Raw genomic sequence first — 27720 nt, 5'->3', positions numbered from 1 at the left:
AAGATAGTATCCTTTATAATATGTCTTTTAATAGTAAGTAAAATGTTTCCCTGGGTGATAGTAAATTATCAAACCTGAAGATGGGGTCATGGGAACTCCCAATTTGTATCCAAGTAGGACAGAGTACTGGTAACCTAACTGGGGGATTCACCTCTTGTGATTGGTGTCAGAAGGTGGGAACAGTCTTGTGGGACTGAGCCCACACCTGTGCAGTCCATGCTAACTCCAAGTTGTTAAAGTCAGAATTGAATTATACAACACCCAGCTGATATTCAAGGAGTTGGAAAATTGGTTGGTGTGAAGAAGCCCCCACACATTTGGTGTCAAAAGTGTTGTGAGTAAATAGTTTGCTTTTAAATATTTATTTAGTAACTAGCATGCGTCAAGTACTGTGCCTAGTACTGGGAATGATTAGCTGAAAGACATAGATCCTCCCTGTGGTGGCTGAAGATGATAGATAAACAGATAATTACAGTATAGACAGAGCTAGGTTAGTATTTAGCCAGTATGTATTTGTATGGCTGTACTGGTTTTACATGTCATCCTTGAAAAAAATTTAAGTACTATAATAATAACAAACACTACCTGTTTTTTCATGACCGAGAGCCTTTGCGTAGGCTAGCCCTAACTGGAATATCCTTTCCTCTTTATTTGCCTAGCTAGCTCCAAATAATTTTTAAACCTCAACTTATACCTTATCTGATTCAGTGCTTTGAAATCATAAACAAGGAAACAGGAGTAGCTTGGTCCAATACCCTTGATTGTTCAGAACAACCTACTAATTTTATCAGATTTTTAGTTCTTGGGTACTTTATTTATGCCTTATGTTACTCTAAATTTGTCATTGTTTTGAACAACGTTTTGAATAATTATTTGTTATACATGGTAATTATTTTCATTCTTTAATGATTTATTTGTTCATTAGCACCTACTACATGCCAAGAAATTGATGAAAACACAAAGGACCCAGAGTAACCAAAGCAATTTTTAAAAGGAAAAATGGAGCTGGAAGACTTAACAAATTTCAAAACTTACTATAAAGTTACAGTAACCAAGATAGTTTGGTATTGGTGAAAAGATAAACGTAATGATCATTGGAACAAAGTAGAATCCAGAAATAGACCCATATGTGGTGGATCAAGTGGAAAAGAAGTCTTTTCAACTAATGGTGCTGAATCAACTGAATCTCTGTGTGGAAAAAAATGAAAATCAACCCTACCTCACCCCATAGGCAAAAATTAACTCAATGGTCATAGACATTAAGTGTGCAATCTCAAAATATAAAATTTTTAGAAAATATCATCGTGACCTTGGGGCTGGTAGTTCTTAGAACATAGATATAATGAATCAGAGGCAAAACAAAAAATTGATCATTTCAACATCATGAAAATAGAAAACTATTGCTATTTGAAAAACACAATTAAGAAAATTAAAAGGCTCTAAAAGCAATCACCCAAAGCTAACATACACTAATCTATGTCCTCCCAATTGTATACTACTTACAGTATACTGTATGTAGCGATGTTGAATAATTCTTTATAGAATAAAAATATTGTATTTCATTAAAAAATGACAATTCAATAACATTTTTTTAAAGATTACAAAAAAAATTAAAAGGCAAGCCACGGTGAAAATTTGTAGAACATATATTAGACAAAGGACTTGTACCCTGATCATGTGAACTCTTCCAACTCAATAAAATACAACCATATAAAGAAAATAAAAGACAACCATATAAAGAAATAGGTAAATAATTTGAAGTTAGTTCACAATACTAGGTAAATGAATGCTAATGAACACCTGAAAAGCTGTTCAACATCATTATAAGGGAAATGTAAATTAAAACGAGATACTACAACACATCCTTTAACATGGCTAAAATTAAAAAATATCAGGCTTTGGTGAGGGCATAGAGCAAGTGGGACTCTCATAAACTGCTGGTGGGAATGTAAAATGGTACAACCATCTTAGAAAAGAGCTTGGACATTTCTTAAAACGTTGAACATACATATATCATATGACCCAGTCACTCTACATCTCGGTATTTAGCCAAGAGAAACAAAAATATGTCTGCACGAAGACTGGTACACAAATGTTCATATTTATTTGGAATAGCCCCAAATTAGAAACCCAAATGCCTATCAACAGAGGATTAAATTATGGTAAATCCATACAAAGGAATGCTACTCAGTAATAAAAAGAAAAACAAATACAACACAACCTGTTGGTACAAGGAACAAGAATGAATCTCAAAATTATGCTGAGTCAAAAATGCCAGGCAAAAAGAGATCACAGTATATGATTCCATCTATGTAAAATTCAAGAACATGGTAAAATAATCTATGTTGACAAAAAATGATTGCCTGGAAATTCAGTTAGAGGGACAGATGAATTACAAAAGGGCACAATAGAATGTTTGGGAGTGATGTATGACTGTCATCTTGATTTGGGTGATGGGGTAATCTTTAAAAGGTACTGTTGTCTGAACGTGTTCCCTCCAAATTCACATATTGAAATGGTAACCCCCAAAGTGATGGTATTAGGAGGTGGGGCCTTAGGGAGATGTTTAAGTCATGAAGATGGAGCCCTCTTTAATAGGATTAGTACTCTTATAGATCCCATAGAGCTCAGGACTTATATGTCATTACATTCCTGATTTGTTTTGGCATTCCAGGCACTTCAGTGGCCCGATTCCTATCGAGCCATTCTCTCCCAGAAGCACACTTCTTGGCCCCTGTCAACTGGACTATTTACTCTTTACTAAGCCTAATCTTCCCTTCTTTTAAATATAACAACCAGGCTGGTCTCCAACGACAACACTGTCCAGTCCGTTAACACCTGTAAAAAACTTCAGGGCCTCTTGTAGTCTTGATTCACTTCTAAACATGAACCTTCTCTAGGTTAATAGGTTTTGAGAGAGAAGGCAGATTTCAACTCATTTTTAGACCTCTTTCCCATCTCCACTCGCTCTCTCCCCACCCCCATTCAGGGCCTTGACCGAAGTTTATCACTCATTCCGCATTCGCATAATAAAAGAACTCCAATAGGAGGGGGAAAAATGCATCTAACAAATACTCCACTAGGCCCTCCAGGTATACTAGGCTCTTCTCAAGCTTAGCAAAATGTTTTAACAGATCAGGAAGATGTTATTTCGATTGTACAGTTGAATAAATTCATGCTCAAACGATAAGATCCCCAGCTGGACACTACAGCCCAGAGAAGGACAGAAAGACACTGCATCGGAATCACATGAAGTGACGTCCTGACCGTCAACCCTTCCAGAAAATCTTAACTGTGAACTCAAGAGGCTGGGACACTGCAGGAGTCAGAATCACGAATTTGTAAGCACATAGCCATGCGAGCCTTCCCCAGGCCGGCCTTCTAGAGAAACCGGGGCCCCAGTCCAAACAATAACACACACGAATTGGACCTACAAGCCCTTCCCCCGAACCCCTAAATTCCCAGTGGAACCAGAGGCCATGACAGCGACCACAGCGTGCACAGAACGCGCGGCGGAACTAGGAAGGGGAATCTCCAGCCCATCTGGGCGTCTCTGATTGGCTGCCAGCTAAGCTTGGAACTCTGGGGCGTGTGGCATCACATCCGCCGGGCCCGCCATCTTGTTCCCAGGGGCAGTTGGCGGAAGAGATCGCGCTCCCTGGCCGCCGGCTCGCCTTCTGCCGGGAGTTCTCGCGGCCCGCGTCTCGGCGTCCGCGCTCGACCCGGAGTCCATTCGTCGGCGTCCTCGTTGCCCTCCCTCACCTGGCTGGGGCACAGCGACGCAGCCCCCTCTCCCGACGGCGTTCCATGGAGTAGGGTCCCGGACCGTTGTCCCGAAGAGCGAGATCGAGCTTGGCCCCCCTCCCCCTCCCTTCTCCCTCCCTCTTTCCTTCCGCCGCAACATGGCTAACAACAGCCCCGCGCTGACAGGCAACTCGCAGCCGCAACACCAGGCGGCCGCAGCCGCGGCCCAGCAGCAGCAGCAGCAGTGCGGCGGCGGCGGCGGCGCCACCAAGCCGGCGGTCTCGGGCAAGCAGGGCAATGTGCTGCCATTGTGGGGCAACGAAAAGACTATGAACCTCAACCCCATGATCTTGACCAACATCCTGTCGTCGCCCTACTTCAAAGTGCAGCTCTACGAGCTCAAGACCTACCATGAGGTGGTGGACGAGATCTACTTTAAGGTACGAAGCGTCTAGGCCTGGGCTGGGGGTAAGTTCGGAGGAGGGAGTGTGGCGGAAACGGGCGGGGGCGGCCCCCGAGGTCTGAGGATTTGTGTGTGTTGGGGGGGAGGGGGGAAGGTTGGGTGGGGGTGGGGAGCAGTTGCCAGGAAGGGGTCAAACTGTGGCCGCTCTCATTTCCTTTTCAGATTTTTAGGGCCGGGGGAGCCCGCCGCAGTTGATCTGTCTTCTCCCCCAACCTCCTGCTCCCTTGGGGGGAGTTGGACCAAAGGGTGGGGTAAGAGGAGGAAAGGAAGACTAACTGGAACCTCTCCAGTTCACAGCTTTAAAATTATTATTTTTGATGTTGGATCTACTCAGCGCCAACTTGTTGGTGCTTCTCCCGCTCACCCCGGGCCAGGGCGGGCGTGTATTGACTTCAATGTTGGCCTTGTGTTGTTGGTATTCACTATCCAGCGAGGAAAATGGTCAGTGCGTGTGTCGGGTGGGGTGGAGGGGTTGAGGGTGGAGAGGTGCTAGTGCAAGAGGTGTACAGAAGGCCTGGAAATTTTCCCAGCAGGAAGTCAGGAGTAAGTGGTCTTAGTTACCTGTGCATTGGGCTTATTTAGAATTATCTGGGCCCTGGGCTTCTGCGGCAGGGTCGGTGCTGGCTTGGCTGTGCTGGGGAGCTCACCTGGCGCCTTCCTCACTGCACTCTTGTCTCAGTTCTTGTTTCGTTAGCAGGATTGACTCAGTCTTGCAGCGAGGCTCGGAGCAGCCCAGGGTCGCAGGTAGAGGTATGCACTATTAATCATGCTCAATTGCCATAAATGCATTTCCCTGGGTTAAATGAACAGCTAATTAGGATTTTTGGCCATTGGTTTTGGTCTTCACCAACTAGATAGGCTTTCTCCACTTCCCTGCAAATTATGTAGTTTTAAAATAATAACTTCCAGGCCTCCTAAGGTTATGTTTTAGACTATTTATAATAGCCTTAACGATCTTTAAATATTTTAGCTGGAGAATCTAATATAACACCATCTGTTTTGTCTATATTAACTCTTAAAACACTTGGTAGACCACACATTTTCTGTGATCTTAACATATCTGTAGAGGTGTTAATTTTACTTGCTTTTCGGTTTTGTTTTGTCCACCATTTCCCCAATTAAGTGATTAGGTTATTGAAGGATTTTTTTCTTTTTTTGGTGCTATATTAGTCACCTTTGATAGAAAATCATTTTGAGAACACAGTTCAACTGGGTGTATAAAGTACACTGAAATTTTGATGTCCTCATAAAGAGTATTGTAATTCTACTATGAATTAGTGTTTTTAGCTTTTTAAAGGTAAGACCTTTTTCAGCATGGATGCATTATGGTGAATATTTAATTAACCCTTAGCTTGATTTATGTAGTAAACCTCAAACAGTTGGGGGTCCTGCTCTTTTTGCAGCAGGTTCTGTTTAATAACAGGAAAAGAAAAGCTTGTTTTCAAATTTAAAGTACTGTTTTGAAATGACTTCAGACTCTGCTAGAAATTATTTTAATTTAGTTATAAAGCTAAAGACCCAGGTTTCGTTACCAAGCCATTCAGATCAGATGGTCGTTGAAATATGTGGGCTTCCAATTACAAAATCCTGTAAGTGGATTTTGTAATTGCATCCACCCCTTTGGCTGGCCTTTAAGGAATTGAAACATCTTTTATGCAGCAAGCTGGGGGAAGGCAATTAAACAGTAAAGCAGAGCAGGAGACTGCTGAGCAAAATAGTGTAGTGCTTACATTTAAATGCATTGTTTTCTGTCTGCAGCCACTGAAAAAGACTACAAAATTTAACTGGGGGTCGGATGGAAATGTACTTTTAGAAATACATAGTGAAAGAACAAGATTTTATTTTTGTTTTAAGAAACAATGGCCCTTTCCAAAAGACCTTCTTGAGTTACATCTTTTTGTAGAGCTAATATTCTTTCTTCCCTGTTTTTAGGTAAAGTATGTGGTTTTTATAGGATGTGTACCTTAGCAAAGAGGATACTGTATCTTTGGGTATACCTAGTGCCGTAACTAGTCACATTTATTATTGACACAATTTATATTCTCAGGGAAAAAATTGAATTGGTTCACATAATTAGGCTGAAAATTACTGACAAGAATGATTTCTGTAGGTGTGGCCTTTGTAATTACATCTTTAATCAGGAATAAATATAATGTTCGATTTTGATTAAGAAAAAAAAGTATGAATAAAACGCCATAATTTTGCATCACAAGTAACTTCTGTTAGTGTTTTAGCATACTTTCTTGAAGTCATTTTTCTTTATTTTATAATGTAGAATTTTAATCACCATAAAATTGAACTTCCTCAGGCTGTCTTAAAAGTTTTTTGAAATATTTAGTCTTTATTAATACTTTTTTAAGTTGGAGCTTTCAGTCAATTTTTAAATGAGAATTTTTATTTTTTTAAAGCAACTGTTAATAAGAGACAAAGTTATTGTATTATCCAATATTTTTACAAGTATGTGAGACTAGAAATTTCCTGGCTCCACATGTATCAGCTCCCTGAAAAGCTAATGGGGTCTCTGCCCTGAAAGCTATTTAAATTTTGTTAAAGCCTAATAGCTTCATTGGTGCTCTTTAAATATCTGAGCAGTTTTTCAAGGATGGTTTACATACTTAACTATGTGTGAGCAGAATTACATACATCATGTCAAAATACCCAGCTTCCAAAACTTTTGGAAGAGCTGCTGTATTATGGAGTTGGGTTTATTTTAATCACACTTTGAAAAAATTTGAAGTATGCATGTTTGTTGTGTTCCTCTTTTCTATTTTCAGGTCACACATGTTGAACCATGGGAGAAAGGAAGCAGGAAAACGGCGGGCCAAACAGGGATGTGCGGAGGGGTAAGTAGAAGTACGTGCATTTTTTCAGTTTTTCTGTGTCTGATAACCAAGTTTATATTTAGAAAACTAAAAGTCTATCAGTTATACTCAAAATGGCAGTTGGCAAATCTTAGAAGTTTGTTTTTTCATCTAAATTCAAATGTCCTGTGAATGGGTTAGAAATGTTGTTGTTGTGTTTTTTTTTTTTTTATTTATTCTAGGTTGTAGGTTAATAGGATTAATCAGTTGGTGTTAAACATCTCTTAATTATTTTACTGCTTTTCTTAACTCTTTCTGCTAAAGGTTCGAGGTGTTGGAACAGGAGGGATAGTTTCTACAGCTTTTTGTCTATTATACAAATTATTTACTCTGAAGTTAACTCGCAAGCAAGTTATGGGTCTTATAACACACACAGACTCTCCATATATTAGAGCCCTTGGATTTATGTATATCAGGTGAGCATGCATTTTCTACATTTCCAATAAACATCTCATTTAACTCACATAAGCCTAATCAGGCTTTTCTAATTCTAGGTATACACAGCCCCCTACAGATCTATGGGACTGGTTTGAATCCTTCCTTGATGATGAAGAGGTATGTCAACAAGGGTAATAATTACTTTTCTTCTGATTACTCTTATGTATTTAATGTCTTTTATTTATTGGAGGTTTAATGTCTTCCAGAATTTTCTGTATAGTTAAATTATTTCACTAATAGTTTTGGAATTAATGTCATTTTACTAAGACTTGGTAGGTTTTATATATTTTAGGTTAAATTTCTTAAGCTTTATTTTTAAATTGTTCAAATGTGTTTTGATAACTATTAAGAATTTTCTCTTTCTAATTATACTATGTGTATGATCTTATACAGTTAATAGTGACTTTAAGGTGAGCCATGCTCAAGAGTGAAGTGATAAGACACGTACGTAGAATAGTAGTTACACCTTTTTTCTTGGAACATTTTAGTTCTTTATTCTCTTTTTGCAAATATTAGTACCCCCGCTTGCATAGAAGTGCAGAATTTAAGAGCTGGGTGGGACTTAAATAGACTGGGAGTTTAAATGACTTACTCAAGGTGACCAAAATATTTAAGTTCCAGCTTTCTGACTCCTATTATACTATATATGTTCAGAAAGCTAGAAGCAAACCTTTTCTTTAAGTTTAGATTTTGTTGTAATTACAAATCTAGTTTCTCATTCAAGCTTAAGAAGGTTGAATTTGTTACATATATTCAGAAAAGTTACTTAGGGAAAAATTACTGTTTCAGATTTAAATCATACATGTATTACTATGCTTCATAGTGAAGCTCAAGGTCTCAGAAGGGACTATTGTGAGCTGTATTGTTCCTATATCTGCCCTTACCACCACTTAATATTTTCAGGTTCATAAAGTAAACTTTGAGAGTTGTATTTCAGGAGTTTTATTTTTTTTTATTTATTTTTTTTTATTTTTTATCATGCCTAGAGCACCTGGTCTTCCTAGTTGGTCTCTCATCCAAGTACTAACCAGGCTCAACCCTGCTTAGCTTCCGAGATCAGACATCAGGCTTATTCAGGATGGCATGGCCATAGACCATGGGCCATGGCTCCCCTGGGGTGCGAACCCAGTACTTGGTGTAAAGCAGACTTGCCAACTGCTACACTATGGAACCCCGTCCTCAGTAGTCTTGTTTTTAAAGTTTATCTAGTGACTTTATTGAGTTAAAGGGTAGTTTTAATGGAACTCTTTCTAGTGTGTTACTATTGTGTGCACACCTAAAAAAAATTCTCATATAGACATGGAAAATTTTTCTCTGCATTTTTGGGCCTCTTTATTGAGCTGATTAATATCTCAGAGGAAGCAAAAAGTATTAGATGATAAATTACAATCTTGAAAGCTTTTTTTTTTTTTTGATAAGGTTTTTTTAGGATGAAGCACTTCTCCCTTCTATATTTAAAAGCATGTTCCTCTTCATAATTGATATTATATAGGTTTATTTCTAAATGCTTCTATTTAACCTGTTTTTCATTATATTTACAAACCTCAGGATCTCTATTTAAGCTAACTTATTGTTTTCTTCCTTAGATATCTGCAGCGATTATATTTGGAAATACTGTATATCTGAACACTTAAATGTGTGTGAGTGCAAGCAGTTTTACCTTTAGCTCTTGTTTTCCTGTTTAGATAACAAATCTCACTTTCCTTGTGTGCTTGCACTATAGGTTTGGGACTGACAATAGCTGACTAACATGTCCTGAGCTGTGAGAGGGCATAGCAAGAAGGCCTTCATGCGGTAATGACCCTTTTCAGAGACAATGGTCATCATGGATTATGCGTTTCCAATTATTTGTTCATTTATTTATTTTCTACATAACTTCTAAATTAGAAACCTCACTGCTTCATGGCAGTTGGTTTGCTATTGCTTCCAGTTTTATTAGGGCTTCATTTTATATTAGAGCTGTTAAAAGACAGTCTTTAGACAAGAATTGTCTGAAGTAGTTCATATGTAGCTAGGATACAGTACTAGGAATGATGTGTGCAGACATTTCCACAGAATAAGTATATACTTAGTAGGTATGTGGAATGTAAAGTTAAGTTGATTGTTCCACATAGTTTAGTAATGTAAGGGGCTGTTTCATATTATTGCTCAGTGAGATCAGTTCTCTTTATCCCCATGAAGCTGCAGGATTTGTTCTCACCTGCATGCACACACTTAAGCCCAAGTATTTCCCTATATCGTTCATTACCAGATTAGAAGGGTACACAAATTGAAATTGTTCTGTTAGAATTTTTTTTATATTTGAGATTCCAAAAATGGTAATTTTAAAAAATAGTATTCGTGTATATATTGAAATAATTTTTTTGACGGCTAGGTTATCTTTTGTGTTTCTGTAGGACCTAGATGTGAAGGCCGGCGGAGGCTGTGTGATGACCATCGGAGAAATGCTGCGGTCTTTTCTCACAAAACTGGAGTGGTTTTCTACCTTGTTTCCAAGAATTCCAGTTCCGGTTCAGAAGAATATCGATCAACAGATTAAAACTCGGCCTAGAAAAATCAAGAAAGATGGGAAGGAAGGTGCTGAGGAAATAGACAGACATGTTGAGCGCAGACGTTCAAGGTAATGTAACTCCTGAATTACACTTTTTTAAAAAGTTTACTTTATACAAAGGTCCTTGGAAATCAGTTGCAAGTTCTTAGGAAGTTTTTTTTATAGTGCTAACTTTATTAGTTTGTCGCCTTTTTCCCCAGAAGGTCATTTTATGCTTTTCAGGACATTTTTAGCAAAATTATGCATCTATAAACGAGAACAAACAAATTTTTTACTTTGATCTTGAGATGTTTGTATAAGCTGGGAATCTAAATAAATAATATGAAAATTAGGGTTTTTTACAGTGTGTTTTATTAATTCAGATTTTCTTTTCTTCCCCTTTCTTAAATATTAGGTCTCCAAGGAGATCACTGAGTCCACGGAGGTCCCCAAGAAGATCAAGAAGTAGAAGCCATCATCGGGAGGGCCATGGGTGTTCTAGTTTTGACCGAGAATTAGAAAGAGAGAAAGAACGCCAGCGACTAGAGCGTGAAGCCAAAGAGAGAGAGAAAGAAAGGCGAAGATCACGGAGTATTGATCGGGGGTTAGAGCGCAGGCATAGCAGGAGTAGGGAAAGGCATAGAAGTCGTAGTCGAAGTCGTGATAGGAAAGGAGATAGACGAGACAGGGACCGGGAAAGAGAGAAAGAAAATGAGAGAGGTAGAAGACGAGATCGCGACTACGATAAAGAAAGAGGTAATGACCGAGAGAAGGAGAGAGAACGATCGAGAGAACGGTCCAAGGAACGGAGAAGTAGGGGTGAGGTGGAAGAAAAGAAGCATAAAGAAGACAAAGATGATAGACGGCATAGGGATGACAAAAAAGATTCCAAGAAAGAGAAAAAGCACAGTAGAAGTAGAAGCAGAGAAAGGAAACATAGAAGTAGGAGTAGAAGTAGAAATGCAGGGAAACGAAGTAGAAGCAGGAGCAAAGAGAAATCAAGTAAACATAAAAGCGAAAGTAAAGAAAAATCAAATAAAAGAAGTAGAAGTGGCAGTCAAGGAAGAACTGACAGTGTTGAAAAATCAAGAAAGCGGGAACATAGCCCCAGCAAAGAAAAATCTAGAAAGCGTAGCAGAAGTAAAGAACGTTCCCACAAACGAGATCACAGTGATAGTAAGGACCAGTCTGATAAACACGATCGTCGAAGGAGCCAAAGTATAGAACCAGAGAGCCAAGAAAAACAACAAAAGGACAAAGACGAGACTGTGTGAAATATTTTTGTGAAAGTGGATCACATTGAATCCTATAAATGTTTGATTAAATCTGCTTCCCCCGTTCCCGAGTTGAGATTGTTGCAGTAGTTATGCACTCTTCAAGCTCCCTGTAGGCTGCATTTTCATTTCCTCTTTTGTGTAGGGAAGTGCCTTTGTAATCCCATTTATTGCATTGATGTTTTCACCCAATTGTTGAGTTTGATACATGATGCACAGATTGTTCTTGCATTTTTCGTTTAATTGTTTTTGAGATGTACAGTCTGTACATATGTCCTGAAAATGTTTTAATTCCTTTGGCATGGTTGCCATGTTGGTTAAATTTGTATAAGGCAATAAACTGCCACTAATTCTATTTTTGTTTTGTAGGTGTGGGGATTATGGTTTGTGTATTGAAGTTAGCATGGCTGTGCTTTTCGTAATAGAATGCTAAAGACTTTGAGAATGGATCTTGGATGTCTGTGATAGAATTATGTGCTTTCAATGTACATGAAGGCAGCAGTTGTAGGATTAACATTCTTGTCCACTGTATATTGAAGGCTCTTGTTAATATGTTACACTTAATATTCTCCACAGTTAACTTTAGAAAGAATTTATGAGAAGTTAATTTCTGGTGCAGAGGTTTAAATTAGGCTGTGATTTGATCAAAAGTCCTTTTAGCATTCTACCTCAAAGGGACACTGTTAGTATGCCTAAAATTTATTCACTTCGTTTTTTTTTTATTTGAAAAATTACATGACATGTAATCTTCTTTTCTTGAATTTCTCAGATTTTAAAGTACTATATTAAAAAAAAATTAATGTCTAAAGCCTAGTATTCTTGGAGAACCCTATACTAACATGAAATCGGGGGGGCGGGGGGCAGAGTAGAGAAATAGATGCAAGCCTCAAGCTTCCAAAGTGTTTTTATAAATGAAAAATAACTTAAATTATGAAACAGCTTCATATAGTGTCCTTTTTTTAAAATTCAAAACTTTTTTATTGATAATGAAGATTGCTGTTTGAGTTTTTAAACATAATCTAGAAGACGTATTAAAAGTAATGCTATGCTGCATTATTTAAGATTATTGGCAAATTATTTGATAGATTGTTCTTATGACTGTATTCTGATTACAGAGAACGATCATGAGTGTGGAATAAATACTGGATTAAATCCTTACCCTGGGTGTTGGCTTTTCCCCCATGTGTTTTTTGTTTTTTTTTAAAATATATTTTTATCGTGAAAATTGATAAAATGCTGGTAGAGTCACAGTTTGTGTAGACGCCTATCTCAGTGCCTGGAAGATAAGTGAAGTTTAAGTGTGTAGACCAGACTGGACATATGTTGATGGTCAGTTGTCCTTACAAGAGTTACTGGCAGTTCCCTTTGTCAGTGGATGTGGTGTGTCCCTAGACTCTGGATTACTCAGTTTCGCATTAAAGTTACTTATTGAGGTAGTTTGCATTTGGATTACATATTAGAATCATTTAAAATTTGGACCTTGAAGAAACTTTTATATGTTAAGTCATTCTTAGAGAAATAGAGGCTAGGAGTGATTTGTTTCATCAGTGGTAGGACTAAAAGCGTTCCTGACAGTCATAGTGACATTCGTTTGATCTTGCTGTTCATATTGGCCAAGTGACTGGGCACTCAGACACCACCTTGAAAAAGTGTCAAGTGGAACAAACTAGTATATTTTAAAAAAAAGAACCCTTCCTGTGCAGGCTTAACATTTGTACCTAATTCCAGAAAAAATTTCATTAAATGAAGGAATTCCTCTGTGAAAATGCTATGTTGTTTTTTTAAGAGTAGAAGATTTCAGTCATCTTAAATTGAAATCAGTTGAATTAATGCTAGATGTGGAAATTTGAAAACTATATTCTTGATTAATGAAAACCAGTATATTTATCTTAACTTTAAAATACTTTTAGCATTTCAAAGTTAATGATGTTACTCCTTTGAATATAGTTTTTATCGGAAATGTTAATTCAGCGATGTGTTTTAAGTCAAATGTGGAAAGAATTTATTTCAGAAGGAGGGAGAAGTATCACAAGCTGCATTTGATTTCTTGTGATGTTTAAAAGTTTGCTTTTGAGGAACATTTTGACATCATAATAATACTAGTTAATGCTAAATACGTGAATGATTTAATTTGGGGAGTGGCTTTCTAACATGGGAAACAAGTGGCTGTGAAAAACATTTCAGGATTTTTTCTTAAAACATGAGAAAATTTGAAGAACTTTCTCGTAGAGCTTAATATATCTAGCAGCTTCCATCCAGTTTTTGGTCGCAACCTAATGAAATGATTTCACCTTTCCATGTATGAGTACCTTCATCTGTTTCTAATGTTCAATTTGCAGTTAAATGCAGTGCATGGGCTAGTATATTCTCAATCGAGATATCAATATAAAATTTCCATTTAATGCTCAATTTCTTAGTTCCTTAGTTCCTCTAAGGTAGTGGTTCTTAACCTTTGAGTTAGAGGCCCCTTTTTAGGAATCAAATGGAAGTTACAAATGTCTAGGAAAGTAAAAGAACTCAGATTTGCACATAAATTCAAAAGAACTAAACTTCCCTAGGGCTTTTGTGCTGTTTACTTCACTGATTTTTAAAAAGGTGTGATTAGATGTACAGTAGTTGGGAATGAATAGCAGATTTACGTTGCTGAGAGCAGCCCAAAGGCAATAGTTTAATGAGTTTGTGTATTGTCTTTTTACTTAAAAGATGAAATGGAGAAAAAAGTTTAATAGTATTCACTTAATTCCCTTCCCCTAAAGAGTTGTTCTTTATGAATATACTTAGTTTTTTATTTGAACAGACGAGGCCCAGACACTGGCAGTTTTCTTCAACTGATTCCAACGTGCAACCTCAAACACTAAATGACCCAACTGATAAGCTTTAAATTGGTGGTTCTGGTCCTAATCTGATTCTGTCATCTTGTAAATGCTGAATTCAGCCTCGAATGGCTAACCCAATTTTCCATCATTCCATCCTATGAGATTTCCTAGCACTCATCAAATACTTTTGAAGTGGCATTTTTTCAGTTTAGGATCATTGGCTATCAACATTTGTGACTGAAGGAAATGACAGCATGTATACAATCAACCAAAAAATATCACCATCGTAGCTAACTTAAAATTGTTTCTCAGCATCGACAGTCAAAGAATTTCTATTACATGGTCATGATCCATGAGGCAATGCACAGGTAAAATGTATTCAGGTTGGGAGCTGTCTTTTCAGCCTTTCACAAAAATGAGTTATACTTGTTCAAGTTAAACACCAGCTCCCGAGTGCACACTTCATTGCCCCGCTGTGTGATACTGGAACTGAGCTCTTAATATTACTCTTGTCTAGTGGTACAATGCTAAACTTTTCAGCAGAGGATGCTTGAAGGATGCTGCAGAGGAAAAATGTTTCTCTTCTTGGTTCTGTTTTTTTTTTTTCTGCAGCATATAGGGCCATTGGTAAGTGGGACACCCAGTGACACCTCATGGAAGGGGTTTCCCGACAAGTCCCCCAGCAATTCTTGATAGTGCTTCAGTACGCACCTTCCCAGTAAGTCTCACTGGCACTGCAGTGGGTGGCTTAGTTCTAATGAGTTTTTTTGACATCCCCTCCAGCCCCAGGCTTCAGTACCCCAGCAAACAGTGGGTTGCAGCCACACCCTCTCCGACAGTCTGAACCTTAGTTCTGCAAAGGAACCTCTTCCAAATTTTTTCCTTGAGTCCTCTGCCTCAGCCCCAGAGGTAGTGGCTGCTCCTACAGCCTCTGTTCCTAATTTCCTAAGAGTTCTCTTTACCCTTAGCAATTAATCCCATTACTGGTCATTCTTTTTTGTTTTTGTTACATATAGATGACCATGTCTTATTTCTCCATTTATTGAATCATTCTTCTTTGACCCAAAGCTGTAATGTGAAATCTATTAGTATCAATCATGCTTATAAACTCTATAAACAAATGCTTTATGAATTTGCAGGTCATCTTTATGCAGGGGCCATACCATACTACTAATCTTATCTGTATCGTTCCAGTTTTTTAGTACATGTGCTACTTGAGTGAATACTTGTTAGTAATTCTTTATATCAAATTCTACCTGTTCAAATTACTGTATGTTTCCTGTCTCCTGATTGGACCCTGTCTGATACAGTGGGTTAAAATACCAATCAAGGTGCCACTTAATTAGACTGGTTGATAACCTCTGATGTAGTCTGATAAAAAAGGGCTCAATCCAAGTAAGTTTGTTGAGAGTTTTAAGTAAGTGAACCAGACTGGCTCCTAGAATTTTGACAGAACTAAGAATTGTCCAGTCCTTAGAAGAATGGAAAAGACTTGTATAGTTGTCATATGAGGGAGGGTGCTCATGGGAACGAGATAGTATGGATAAATCCCCCAAAGCTGCTTTCTAGTTTTTTGGTTTTTTTCTTTTTTTTTTTTTCACTCTAATCAGTGGTTATCCTGGCAATCTACCTCCCTGCCTCCCTCCCTCTCCATTTTCCTTTCCCTCTCTCCCTCTTTTCCTCCCTCCCTTAATCTCTCCCCAACCCCAACCTGGGAAAAAGAAATTCTAGATAAAACTGAATTTCCTTGGTAGAAATGGTCAGCCTGAGGGCAGAAAGGGGATGTGCAAGAGGGGATATAGGAGTATGGTGGAAGGATCAAGTACGAGTTAGGATATGGGTAGAGGGTGAAGTATGAATGAATCTCGTAGTGTCCGGTCTTGGACAATCGATCCTACTCCATGTCCCTCCTACATCACTAAACAACTCTGACATTTCCCCTAAAGTGACTACTTTACATCTACCAGTTCCTTAAGTGTCCTGCTCCACCTCCACACTCATTCTCCCTTCATGTACAAAGACTATCAGGTAAAAAAAAGTCCTTCAATTTGCTGCTGTTTTCCTCCAAACTACAAGGTTGGCTGCAGTCTCATCTATCCCGTTTTCTTCCTTACCTTTTTTCTTTTTATCTTGATAAATGTTGCAAGTTCCGCCTTAGACTTTTACATCTACCTGTGCTCTGAATCTCGTTCGTGTCATACAGACTCAGCTGTTCATTACCCATTCTTCCTGTCTTCCTTAGCAATAGAATTTTGTGACTGTGCGCTTTTCTTTCTTCTTCTTCTTCTTTCAGCTTGGCATAGCCCTGAGACCAACTTCCGCCCCATGGGATGTAAGTGGCAGCAGGAACCTTTCTTAAGAGCTTATTGGCATATAGTTTATCTTTTCTCTCTCCCCTTAATTGCGCTGTTAGAACTTCGATGTGATAGCTAGAGCTTTATCTCAGACCAAGAAAAAAGAGGGCCTCACCCTATAGATGGCAAAGCAAAAAATTTGAAAGGTGCCTGGATCTCAAGACCAGAATGGCCATGCTGCTCCTAGATGCCCAGCCTCCACTGTTCATGTCGGAAAGAAAGTTCTGTTGAAGCCATTTTTAACATTTTCCATTTATTTACCAGTTTTTGTTTAAAAAATGGTTCTCTATCATCCTTCAAAGGTGATAAATGAGAAATCTTTTGCTGGTTTGTTTCATTGTGAACTTATGCAGTTAACATAGTTGATGCGTTTCCATTGCAATTATTATTTTTATTGATACTTAACTTGTCCTGTTATTTGCTAATGGGAGCCTCTTCACATTGGCTGCTGAGTCCTTTTGACATGACCTCAGTAATCTCTAACAGCTTCCTTGCCTTCTTGTATGACAAGATACTCCACGTTCATACTGTATTTTTCCTTACTCAGACCTAGAATAATCAACCATTTCTCTAAGGATCCTTGGTTTCTTTCAGCAAGAAATGGCCTTCAAAGACCATAGTCTGGGTGCTAGGAATGCTGTGCCAGTTACGAGAGAGCCCCTGAGATCCAAACTCATCCTTTTAGATTGCTCTGTGAAAATGAACCTGGACCCTTTAAATTTTTTTCCTTTTGTCAGCTGGCACAGAATCTTTGCCATTGCAGGAGGAAAAGGTTGCTTCCTGGTTCCGGTGTGTTCTCTCAACAGCATGCTCCCGCAGCAGGGGTGGCATTGTCGCTGGCATTGTCCAGCACCAGGCCCCTGCAGCACGGGCCCTTCTCCAGTGCCCAGCTCTGCACTGTGCAGTTGTCAGTGGGACCCAGTAATCCACAGCTTTCCCGAGTCCAGGATTTGTATACCAAGTAAGAAAACCTAAACTACTTAGCATTAGTTTAGTGAAGGAGATTGGATGTCAGGAAACACTTTCTAACACAGAATCATTGTACTTCCAGACGACTGTTTCTCCCTCTTCTCTAAACCTCCTAGCTCCTCCAAAGTTCATGTCATCAGATTATACCATCTATTATCCCGCAGTCGTTCACATCATCCACAGACCTCAAAAGATAACTGGCACAGCATTCCTAGCACCCAGACTATGGTCTTTGAAGGCCATTTCTTGCTGAAAGAAACCAAGGATCCTTAGAGAAATGGTTGATTATTCTAGGTCTGAGTAAGGAAAAATACAGCATGAACGTGGAGTATCTTGTCATAAAAGAAGGCAAGGATTTTACAGATGGCTCAATGCCTCTTTCCTCATTACTCCTGCCACAGTTAGTATTCCCACTATCCATTAAACAATCTTTCCAATAATCAGGTCTCTCAATTTCATGATCTCCTGACCTCCAAAGATTTTTTTTCCTCCACCTGAACTCAGCTGTCAATTCTCATGGTTATATCCTAAAACAAGTCATTACCGATAACTGAAACTTCTCCAGCATCCATTTCACACATCCTGTTCTCTGATCACCAACTCCCATAATTTTGTTTACTTCCTCTAATATCCTTTCTAACAATTATTTAATTCCTCTGGGTTCTCCAATCCATAGTATACCTTTTGTGAAGTGTTTGTTCAAATATTTTGCCTATTTTTATTGAGTTGTTTTCTTATGAGACTATATACATATACATACATATTTTTTTAAAAAAAATTTTAATTAAAAAATTTTGGATGCAAGTTCTCTATCAACTATGTGATTTGAAAATACTTTCTCCCAGTCTCTGGTTTGTCTTTTCATTTCCTTAATAGTGTAGAAGTTCTAGATTTCGATGAAGTCCAATTTATCAATTTTTAAAATGGAACATTCTTTTAGTGTTGTATTTAAGAAATCTCTTCCTAACCTAAGGTCATACAGATTTATGCTTTTCTAGAAGTTCTATAGTTTTAGGTGTTACATTTAGGTCTGTAATCCATTTTGAGTTAATTTTTTATATGGTGTGAGGTAGGAATCAAAGTTAATGTTTCTTGCATATGGTCATTTGATTGTTTTAGTATCACTTGTTTAAAAAAAATCTATCCTTTCTCCATTGAATTACCTTTGCACCTTTGTTGCAAATCAGTTGTCTACATAAATGTGGGTCTATATTTGGACTATTCTGTTCCATTGATCTATGTATCTTGATGCCAGTCCTCATAATTAATCTTGTCTTAATTACTATAGCTGTACAGTAAGTCACAGAGGGTAAATCAAGTCCTTTTTTTTCCTATCTTGGTTAGAAGCAGGAGTTAGACTGATGAATTTTAATCCCAGCTCCACCATTTAATACTTGCGTGATTTCATACAAGACAGTTAATGTTTATTAGTCATTTATATACTTGTTTTATTGTTAGAATTAAATATTATAGTGCTTGAATTAAATGCTAATTATTTTTAAGAGCTACATAGACATATGGCTGAGCCATAAAATTTATGCAAATAGGAAGATGGCTCTGAAAAAAAAGGTACTGGAATCGCAGGGTGGTGCTGGCGATGGTGGTGCTTATTGTACCCATGAAGGACCTCCCACTATCTTTTTCAGTACAGGGACAAGCTTGTGTCCTTTCACTTTTTTTTTTTCAGATATAATTAACATACAACATTGTGTACGTTTAAGGAGTAAACCCAGTTGGTTTGATACATTTATATATTGCAATCTGATTGCTACAGTATCATTAGCTAAACACATCAATCACATCACATAATTATCATTTTTTTTTGTATGAACAGTTAAGATCTAGTCTCTTAGCAGCTTTGAGGATTATAATACAATGTTGTTAACTATGATCACTATGTTGTGCATTAGGTCTCCAGAATTTACTAATCTACTAGTTGTAAATTTGTACACTTAAGCAACATCTCCCTAATTCCCCTATCCCTAAGCCCCCTTTCATCTTTAATATTAAAGTTTGCGGCAAATTGTGCCTGACAGCAGGGCTGATCACTTTGTACTGAAACAACAATAAGAATAATAAATAAAGGTGAAAAAGAATAAATAAAACTGGTCAGGATCCTCAAGTTTAAAATGATCATTCCACGGTTTCAACAATTTTCTATACAGCTTTATGAAATTTTTATTTAGAAACAAAAGTTTTTTTAAAAACGGAAAACATTCTACATGTTACCTAAAGCCCAGATTACAGTAGCTTTTTGGCACACTTGACATGGTTTTCAACTCTTTTTTTTTTTTCAGCCTTTGCAGTTCGTGTCCCTGCCAGTCTCCAAGGGCCCCTAGTTACAGGTCAGCTCCGTACTGAAGGGGAGGAGCTACTTCCCAGGGTCTGTTCCCAGCATCACACAGCCCCACGTCCCAGCAACCCACAGTGCTGCCCTCCCGGGGACCAAAAAGGACCCTGATCACTCTCTTGTGTACAATGTGAGCGCTGTGTCCAACAGGATGGCTGGTGGACCCAAGAAATGTTTATCTTTGCTTGGATTCAGTCTTATCTGTCTTAAAATGGTGAGTTGACCATTCTGACCTACCTGTAATTATTTAGAGAAAAATAAGACACATCGATTATCTTTCTTTTTCTTTGAGGCCTAAGGGGTAGGAAGATAGAAATCAAAATACTTTTGGCTTATACCAAGATTATGTAAGTTTGTGTGTTCGAAATTTAATGTGATATACTAGGGAAAGAAAACAAGATTATCATTATATTTTAAGAACAAAGATTTCTGAAAAATCTGTCAGCAGCTACTGACTTAGCTCAATAGGCAGATTCAGAGAGAAAAATGAAATAGTAATGTGATCTGCCTCCAGACTCTAAATTCTATTTAAGATTGCTTTGTGGTAGATTTGAATGTTGGGAAATTATATGTGCAACTAAACTGTAAGGATTGAAATATTGCTCATATTATGTATAAAAATGTTATGATAAATTTACTACTACTCTGATTGATGTTTTACACTTCCCAAAATGGCGTTTTTCTTTATCGTTTTAATTTTCTAAACTTTCCTTTTCAGGTTGCTTCAGCAAAAACAGGTAAAATTTTCTGAAATGCAAGTTTCCCCTCCCAATATTTGATTTTAATTTTCATTGTTAATTCTTGTGCTACCCTGAAATATAAAAGCTCTAGCAGGAAAATGTATTCACCATTTTCTGAGCGTTCACTGGAACTGGTAAGGCAAATAGATGGATCACACTTGAAAGATAAATCTTTGTAAGATATTCATATTGAATACAGAGAGATGTCTAGAGTCATGGAGTCACAGTTTTCTCAAATACAGTTAGCCATTAGTAAAGTATTACAATGGCTGTCATTTCAGTCAAATGAACAAAATCTTAGCCATAAATAGTGAAGAGTCTAATTTATATAACCTTTCTAATTTGTTTTCTGAGGAATTTGAGACGAAAACTAGACATGTTTTAATAAAAAAAGCCTTTTACACTTCCATCTATTGGCTTTTCCAAACCCAAAACTTGCTCATCCTGGTGCGCGTGCAGACACACACACACACACACACACACACACACACACACACACCCACATACATACACTAACTCTTCCTACCTTTCAAAGTGCCCTTACATACACTTAATTTTACTTAATCTTTACAGCAATCCTAAGACGTAGGTATTTTACATTTCAATGCGAATCCTAAGATGTAGGTATTATTAACATTCCACATTCTCAAGGGAGAAAACTTGAGACTAGAAGAGGTTAAATGACTCGTACATGTTCACAATCAAAAGTGAATGGCGGAGCCAGGGCTCAAACCCAGAGTTCCTGAATCCAAACCCTCTGCTGTTCTCCACCGTCAACCCCGTGTTTCATCCTGCTGATACTGGCTCCATGTATTACTCCTGGGCAAGTGTGCCTCTCCTGGCTCAACTCAGTGGGGCACATTTTGTGGCCTTTTGAGGCCCCTAACAGTCCTGTGGGGAGGGCGTCTGTGTCATGCTAGCCTTTTAATACCTTTCAAACGACCCTAGGAGTGCGCTGTCAGGTCTCCCTGTCAGTGGTTAGGTTGGTTGTTGTTTTTCCAGGAAGTTATTCCATTCCAATGAGCAGAACTGGCTAACATAGGAGATAACGATGAACTATGGGGACCAAGGGAACAGAAGGAGTTGAGAGACACCACAAGTGATAGGAAAGAAGGCGTGTGACATGGAACAAAGAACTGGGGAGCAGAAAAGGGATGCCTGTGGGAGGGATAAAAGTGGGAGTCCCTGCTGGGGCGTTCTATCCTGCAGGTGGGCGGGGGGAGGATGGAGAAGGGACATGAACGCTTCCTGCAGTCGGCTTCTGCTCACAAATGGCTAAGATGGGCAGGCCTGCAACTTTTCCCCAGTGTGTAGAAGTAGAAACATCATAATTTTCTTCTGATGGCAAAGGAGACAGTCCTGGGTGATATTCAAGGAATGTCTGGCCAGCGCACAGTGAAGACTTTGTTCATTCTTGCAGCATGGTTGCTTCTGAGATGCTGCCAGAGCTAACTCTTTGGGCTATTGGTGCAGAAGGAGAAGGTTGTCTGTATCCTGCGGATAGGTATTTGGCAGGTGGGAGCTGCTGTGGGGGAGGGGGTGATACTGGCAAATCAGGCATTTGGTCTGTGTTTACTCTTCCTGCTCTTTGCCCTGTGGTTTTGTTTTGCCCTGTGGTTTTGAATTTGGCATATAGTGATTTTACCCAGCAAATGTTGTACCTTAAACATAAAAGGCCAAGTGCCAGGTTCAAACCTAAAACTCTGCTGTTTGGTCTTTTGTTTGGCCTTTTCTTCCACTTGGATCTCCTACTTCAGGGCATTTTTGTGTCAGTGGATTTGTGCAAAGTAGCACCTTTGATTACCATGATGTATCTCCTACCCCATACTTAAAGTGTAGGAATGCCTTGTATAAACTCATGACATAACATTCATATCCCCCTGTCAAACCGTGACCAGGCCCAGCTGAGGAGGGACCGGAGCAGCTTGTTCTTATGCGGAGGCAGATATTTTGATAGAGAAAGTGGGAATAAAGTTTATTTTTATTTTATATAGAAGAATCCGAAAATGGTTCCACTCGATAACATGAAAGAGAGTACAGTGGCGTAATTATAAACAAAGAACTTAATTCTCTTTTCTGTATTAGATTAAATGCCATCTGGGAAGTGTGCAAAGTGCACGAATGGAGACTCAGGCATGGCAGAGGTGGGAATGGAGGTGGACCCTAGCTGGAGGCTGCAGAGGATAGTCAGGGCAGAGAGAGGAGATCGGCGGCAAAGCAGGCTGGGAAATTCCCAGAATGACAAACTAGAGTAGAATCCTATGGAATGAATCCCCTCAGTTACTTATTCCCTCCTCTCAGAGTTCTTTCCCACAATTACTCCCACTCTTCACTCTTTGAAAAGTACAAAGAGTGTCAGTTATCCCAGAGGCATGGGCAGGGGCAGGGGGAGGGGAGTTGTGTGTGTGTGGGACCTCTTTGAAGTCCCATTTCTGAATGAAAGATTTGAGCTTTGTGGCTCTCTTCTGGAGACTAGATTTCCCTTTCTCTTTTGCTGTTTTTTTCTTTATCTAGAAAATAAGGGCAAAGTTTATGTCTGTAAAATGGCATGAGAATGATTTAGTTTGAAAAGTAAAATGATGGAAAACAATATTTCTTATAGGCGTCCTAGCTAATGTACAACTTCAAAATCTCTTTCAGGTCCTGAAATACCCACTATTGATCAGGCATATTCAAAAATCAGCAACAGTATCACTGTGGAATGGGCTACAGTGCCCGGGGCTACCAGTTACCTCCTCACTGCAGAAGATGGTGACACTATCATTGAAACCATAGTGGCCAATTCCCCAGGCACTGTGACAGGTCTGAAGGCTGCCACCTTGTACCAACTCACTGTCAGATCCATCAGTGCCACTGGGAGAAGCCAGGCATCACCTCCAAAACAAGCAAAGACAGGTAGCTAGATATCCACTTTCTGTTGGGCCACCGTTTGTGACCTGGATCGGTTATACTGGGGCAGCAGTTGCATGATGTAATTTTGTGTCATGTGAGTGCCCAGAAGTAAACGCCACCAAATTATTTTAGGGGGCGGGGGAGGGGGAGATTCGGTTATACGTGGAGAAGGTGGTATTTAAATTCCAGATGCTTTGCTTTGGAAAATAACCATTTCTTGGCGCCCTTAAAAGCATCCCTGCTTTTAAATGTCTGAAAAAGGAATTTCTGTGTTTGACTTCGGTGATCCATCAAGACCATGCCAAATAAAGAACACGTGGAAGGGATTTGTTGCACTTCGACTTGCTTGAAATAAAAACATTTGAAGTTTGTCATCAATATTACTTAAATTGATTTGGTAAAGTTGTACCTAGGCGTATTTCTGAAAGGTTGCGTGTATAAACCATCAATTCCCCCACTGACTTCTATTATGATTACAGGGATGTTTTATACCTAGTTTATTACTAACCTCTAGTTGAAACTAATGCCTACTATTAGAATTTCTCTGTTTCCTATTCCTCTGCCAAGCCATTTATAATTTTTTTCCCTTCAAACTTCAACGTTTATTAGAATCACCTGGAGGACGATTCTAATACACATTTAAATAGCAAATTTTAATAAAACTCTGCCACGAATCCTTTTGCAAAGCAAGTAATTAATTCATACTATGGATCATCAACCTGTAATACTTATTCCTAAATTTGACTTACCCTCTATGGAACTTCCATAACGCAAATGTACGTGTTTGTGTTTTCGTAGTGTTGGCTGCACCAATTCTAGAAGTAAGCTCTCCAAGTCCAGACTCCATTCTCGTGCAGTGGGAAGCTGTATACATGGCCATTGGATTCTCTGTGTCCATCATGAGAGCCAATGGTTTGGGCAGAATATGGAAAAAGAATACCACAGACACCACGCTGACATTCACCAGCTTAGACGCCGGGACTCTCTATACCATAAAGGCCTATGCGTGGAATGCCAATGGCACCCCTGGGGACGACTCCACCTGCAATCAGAGGACAAGTAAGACTTCTAGCTCAGCCCCCAAATCTCATTTTTGACTAATCAGAGGGTCTGTGCATTGTAGCTGTCAAGGGCAGTGTTAAGTGATGAGTATAGAACAGCTGGCAACAGCTCTTTAAATTTATTATGAGTTTATTTATAGTGCCTTGACTATTCCTTGTTGGTAGTTCAAATGCTTTCTGCTTGTGTAAAGAAATTCTGATTCTGTAACAGATATGATTAGTTAAGATGAGATCATCAGGGTGGGCCCTTATCCACCATGATTGATGTCCTTATGAAAAGAGGAAATTCAGACACAGACATACACATACAGGGAGAATGCCATGTGAACGCGAAGACCACCATTCGCAAGCCAGGGAGAAAGGCCTAGGACAGGTCTGTTTTCATTGCCCTTAGAAAGAACCAAAGCACCTTGATTTCAGACTGCTAGCCTCTAGGACTGCGAGATGATCGCTTTCTGTTGTTTAAGCCACCTTGTTCGGGGTGCTAGCAAAGTCAGGCTAAACTCCAAGTCTCTAAAAGTTTCTTAAAGCACAGGGAAATGCATGAAGAGAAAAGCTGTAAAAAAGCAGCCACTTCTAGGAACCGGCTCTCTCAGTTCGGGCCTGATAAAGCCGCTCCCTCCCGGGCCACCTTGCGTCTGCGCATTCTTCCGTCAAAGCACTTGTTAGGGCAAATCTTGGGTTCTTGAGGCTACCGCGAAATCTTAACTTTTTCTCAAAACTGCAGGTCCTCGTGCTCCTGCCAACATTCAGGTCTCGTTTGACAGTGGGGCTCTGCAGGCATCTGTTTCATGGGCTCCGACAGAAGGCGCGTTCAACTACACCGTGATGGCTTTAAGCGGCTCTTCCCAGCTGAGCTGTAGCACAGTGTTCAGCTCCTGCGTCATTTCCTCTCTCCGATGTGGAACACGGTACCTGATTTCAGTTTTAGCAAGTAACGATGCAGGATCTAGCGGATCAGCTTCAGCGGTGACCCTGAAAACAGGTAAGTCAACAAGAGCGAGGCTACCGTGGTAAGCCAAAGTGACCGCCATAAGAGAAACAAACAATCACCTGACCCTGTTCCAGAACACTCTGGAAGAAGCGAAAACGATAGCTTGCTGTAAACGAAAGCATTGAGTTGGACATTCTGATGAGTAAATAATGTTGACAATGAATCCAGATACTGCAGATTAGAAAAAGCACTTTGAGTCTGTGGCCATGCTGCCCTGAACAAGCCCGATCCTGTCTAATCTTGGAAGCTAAGCAGGGTTGGGCCTGGTTAGTCCTTGGATGGGAGACCACCTAGGAAGACCAGGTGCTGTAGGCATAAAAAATAAAAAAATAAGAGATCGTAAACTGACGAAGTCCTTGCAGTCTATGAGGTGAACCAAGGTTTGCCTCGCCTAAAAATTGATAATAAAAAAAGAAAAAGAAAAAGCACTAAAAATTATGAGTCCTCTCCTGTTCCAGATCTTTCCTTAATTAGTTGATTTTCATCTGTAAGGTTGTGCAAACTCTAAGATCCAGTTTGAGTTATATACACTGGTAACTGCATACTGCAGATAGTGGCCTCTTCCTTCCGTCACTAGGCTTCGTGTGAGCAATTTTTAAAGATTAAAATGGGCCATCTGTAGTTCTGAATGTTTTTAAATATCTTCCATTTTTCACTCGAAATATAAAGACATACATAGTGGAGGTTCACTCCTCTATTTAGAAATATCTATGTGTTTTGGGGGTGGGAACTAACATTTAGTGAAGACCTACTATGTCCAAGGCAATGTAAATACATCATTTGACTTAATTCTCATGACCACTCGGTCAGTTAGGTTCTCTTATTTCCTTTTTTAGATAAGAAAATCGAAGCTCAGAGAAGTTAAATAATTTTTCCTAGGGCTTAATGATAAGTGTTGGAGCCGGAATTCAAGTTTGCCTGATTTCACTTCTCTGAGATAAAGAAAATGTGGATAGTTATGATAATGTCTACTTGATCCAAATGTCAGAATTATGTCAAGTTTAAGAGGCTTCTGAGCATAGATAAAAAGAGCCATCACCAAGCCGATGTACTCTCTTTCACAGGGAAAAAGCCAACCCCTTAGATCCAGTTTCTTATAATTATGATAAATTAAGATCACTGATAATAAACTTAGTGATTTGGCTTCTCTTTTAACAACAGTAATTTAATGTGGATGGTACTTAGAAATGGTTTTGAGGATGGAATAGCTGAGAGTGAAGGAAGAGATTAAAAATACCTTTTCAAAAGCCCAGCAGCCCGAAGTTAGTTATTCAGTTCAGGAGAGAACCATGCAGCATTTTGCAATCTCGGATGCACATTAAGAACATCTGGAGAGCTTTTATAAAAATCCTGATACCCAGGCCCCACCAAAGACCAATAAAATGAGAGCTTCTGGGAATGGAGTCTGGATATGAATAGCTTGTGAAAGTTCCTCAGTTGACTCTAATGTGCAGCCTGGATAAAATGCCATTGAAATAGTCCTGAGTACATATCAGTCCAGGAGGCACTACCGTAGTTTGTGTATAACCCAATCAGTCATGATCGTGGGAATGACCTTGACTTATCCATAAAGGAACTATGTTTAGAAAGTTCTGTGTGTTTCCTGTAGCCCACAATCGTGTGATGTATTTTAGGAAGATTTCCGTTAGAGATGACTAAAATTTTAAAAGCTTTGAGCTTGAAAGAATAAACTTCATTTGAATCTATTCCTTCAGAAGACTTCATTCTGTGCTGTCCTGGCGTTGCCTTAACACAGAAACACAGGCATATTAACCAAGGCAAACCCATGCCTGTATCTGACAGTCCAGCATGTACTGTGCGAGATAAATTTTAGGACATGTGAGAATGTTTCGTTGGTTTGCACATACTGTTGGATGTATTCCTGGCATCTCGTTTCCTGAACAATTGCAAAAATGCAAAGAAAATCTCTCACAACTGTTTATTATTCATCATTTCCTAGTTGCCTGTGCACCTGGAAGAGTGACAATCCAAGAAGATCCCGCAGGCCACCTGTCTGTGTCTTGGTCCAATGTAGATCTGGGTGATTACTACGTGGCCTTTGTGAAGAGTGATGATGGCTTGGAAGTACACTGCAACACATCCCTCACTCAGTGCAACTTCTTATCTGAATGTGGCTTCACTTACTTTATCAGTATTTTCGCCTATAACAAGGCAGGGCAGAGTCCTTTGGGTGATGTGTTCAGTTATACCACAGGTAGGTTGTGCTTCATGGT

At 39.1% G+C, this 27720-nt stretch overlaps 2 protein-coding genes and 2 pseudogenes across 4 annotated transcripts in view; 3 read left to right on the top strand and 1 right to left on the bottom strand.

The window, feature by feature from the left end:
- Positions 1-3601: 3601 nt before the first annotated feature.
- On the top strand, positions 3602-12468 carry PRPF38B (pre-mRNA processing factor 38B). Of its 2 annotated transcripts, XM_036235126.1 has the most exons (8): positions 4068-4184; positions 4370-4648; positions 4905-4957; positions 6982-7050; positions 7333-7484; positions 7563-7623; positions 9903-10126; positions 10452-11310. In XM_036235126.1, exons 2-8 carry the CDS (start codon positions 4525-4527, stop codon positions 11308-11310), a joined length of 1542 nt encoding a protein of 513 aa, XP_036091019.1. In that variant the 5' UTR covers positions 4068-4184; positions 4370-4524. The 2 variants fall into 2 exon arrangements, with proteins under 2 accessions (XP_016015288.1, XP_036091019.1); XM_016159802.2 differs by lacking the exons at positions 4370-4648; positions 4905-4957 and having other exon boundaries at positions 3602-4184; positions 10452-12468.
- Positions 12469-12599: 131 nt separating this feature from the next.
- The window catches only part of FNDC7 (fibronectin type III domain containing 7), a 29058-nt gene continuing 13937 nt past the window's right edge, over positions 12600-27720 (top strand). For both annotated transcript variants that reach the window (XR_004955271.1, XM_036235125.1), the window contains exons 1-6: positions 12600-20013; positions 20518-20536; positions 23180-23434; positions 24230-24490; positions 25220-25477; positions 27447-27701. Coding sequence is in view for 1 of the 2 variants with exons in the window: in XM_036235125.1 (XP_036091018.1) it covers positions 19951-20013; positions 20518-20536; positions 23180-23434; positions 24230-24490; positions 25220-25477; positions 27447-27701 (1111 nt within the window). In the remaining variant the exon portion in view is untranslated. The remainder of the gene's footprint in view (positions 20014-20517; positions 20537-23179; positions 23435-24229; positions 24491-25219; positions 25478-27446; positions 27702-27720) is intronic.
- Positions 15239-15352, bottom strand: LOC118613219 (annotated as a pseudogene).
- On the top strand, positions 25683-25801 carry LOC118613032 (annotated as a pseudogene).

This window comes from Rousettus aegyptiacus, unplaced genomic scaffold (assembly GCF_014176215.1).
Source record: "Rousettus aegyptiacus isolate mRouAeg1 unplaced genomic scaffold, mRouAeg1.p scaffold_m13_p_17, whole genome shotgun sequence".
NCBI lineage: Eukaryota > Metazoa > Chordata > Mammalia > Chiroptera > Pteropodidae > Rousettus > Rousettus aegyptiacus.
This window is presented reverse-complemented; position numbering and strand designations above follow the sequence as displayed.

Coding starts and splice junctions, on each gene's coding strand:
- PRPF38B (XM_016159802.2), top strand. CDS start 3,903: ATGGCTAACAACAGCCCCGCGCTGACAGGCAACTCGCAGCCGCAACAC. Junction 4,185..6,981: donor TGGACGAGATCTACTTTAAG/GTACGAAGCGTC, acceptor TTCTATTTTCAG/GTCACACATGTTGAACCATG. Junction 7,051..7,332: donor AAACAGGGATGTGCGGAGGG/GTAAGTAGAAGT, acceptor TTTCTGCTAAAG/GTTCGAGGTGTTGGAACAGG.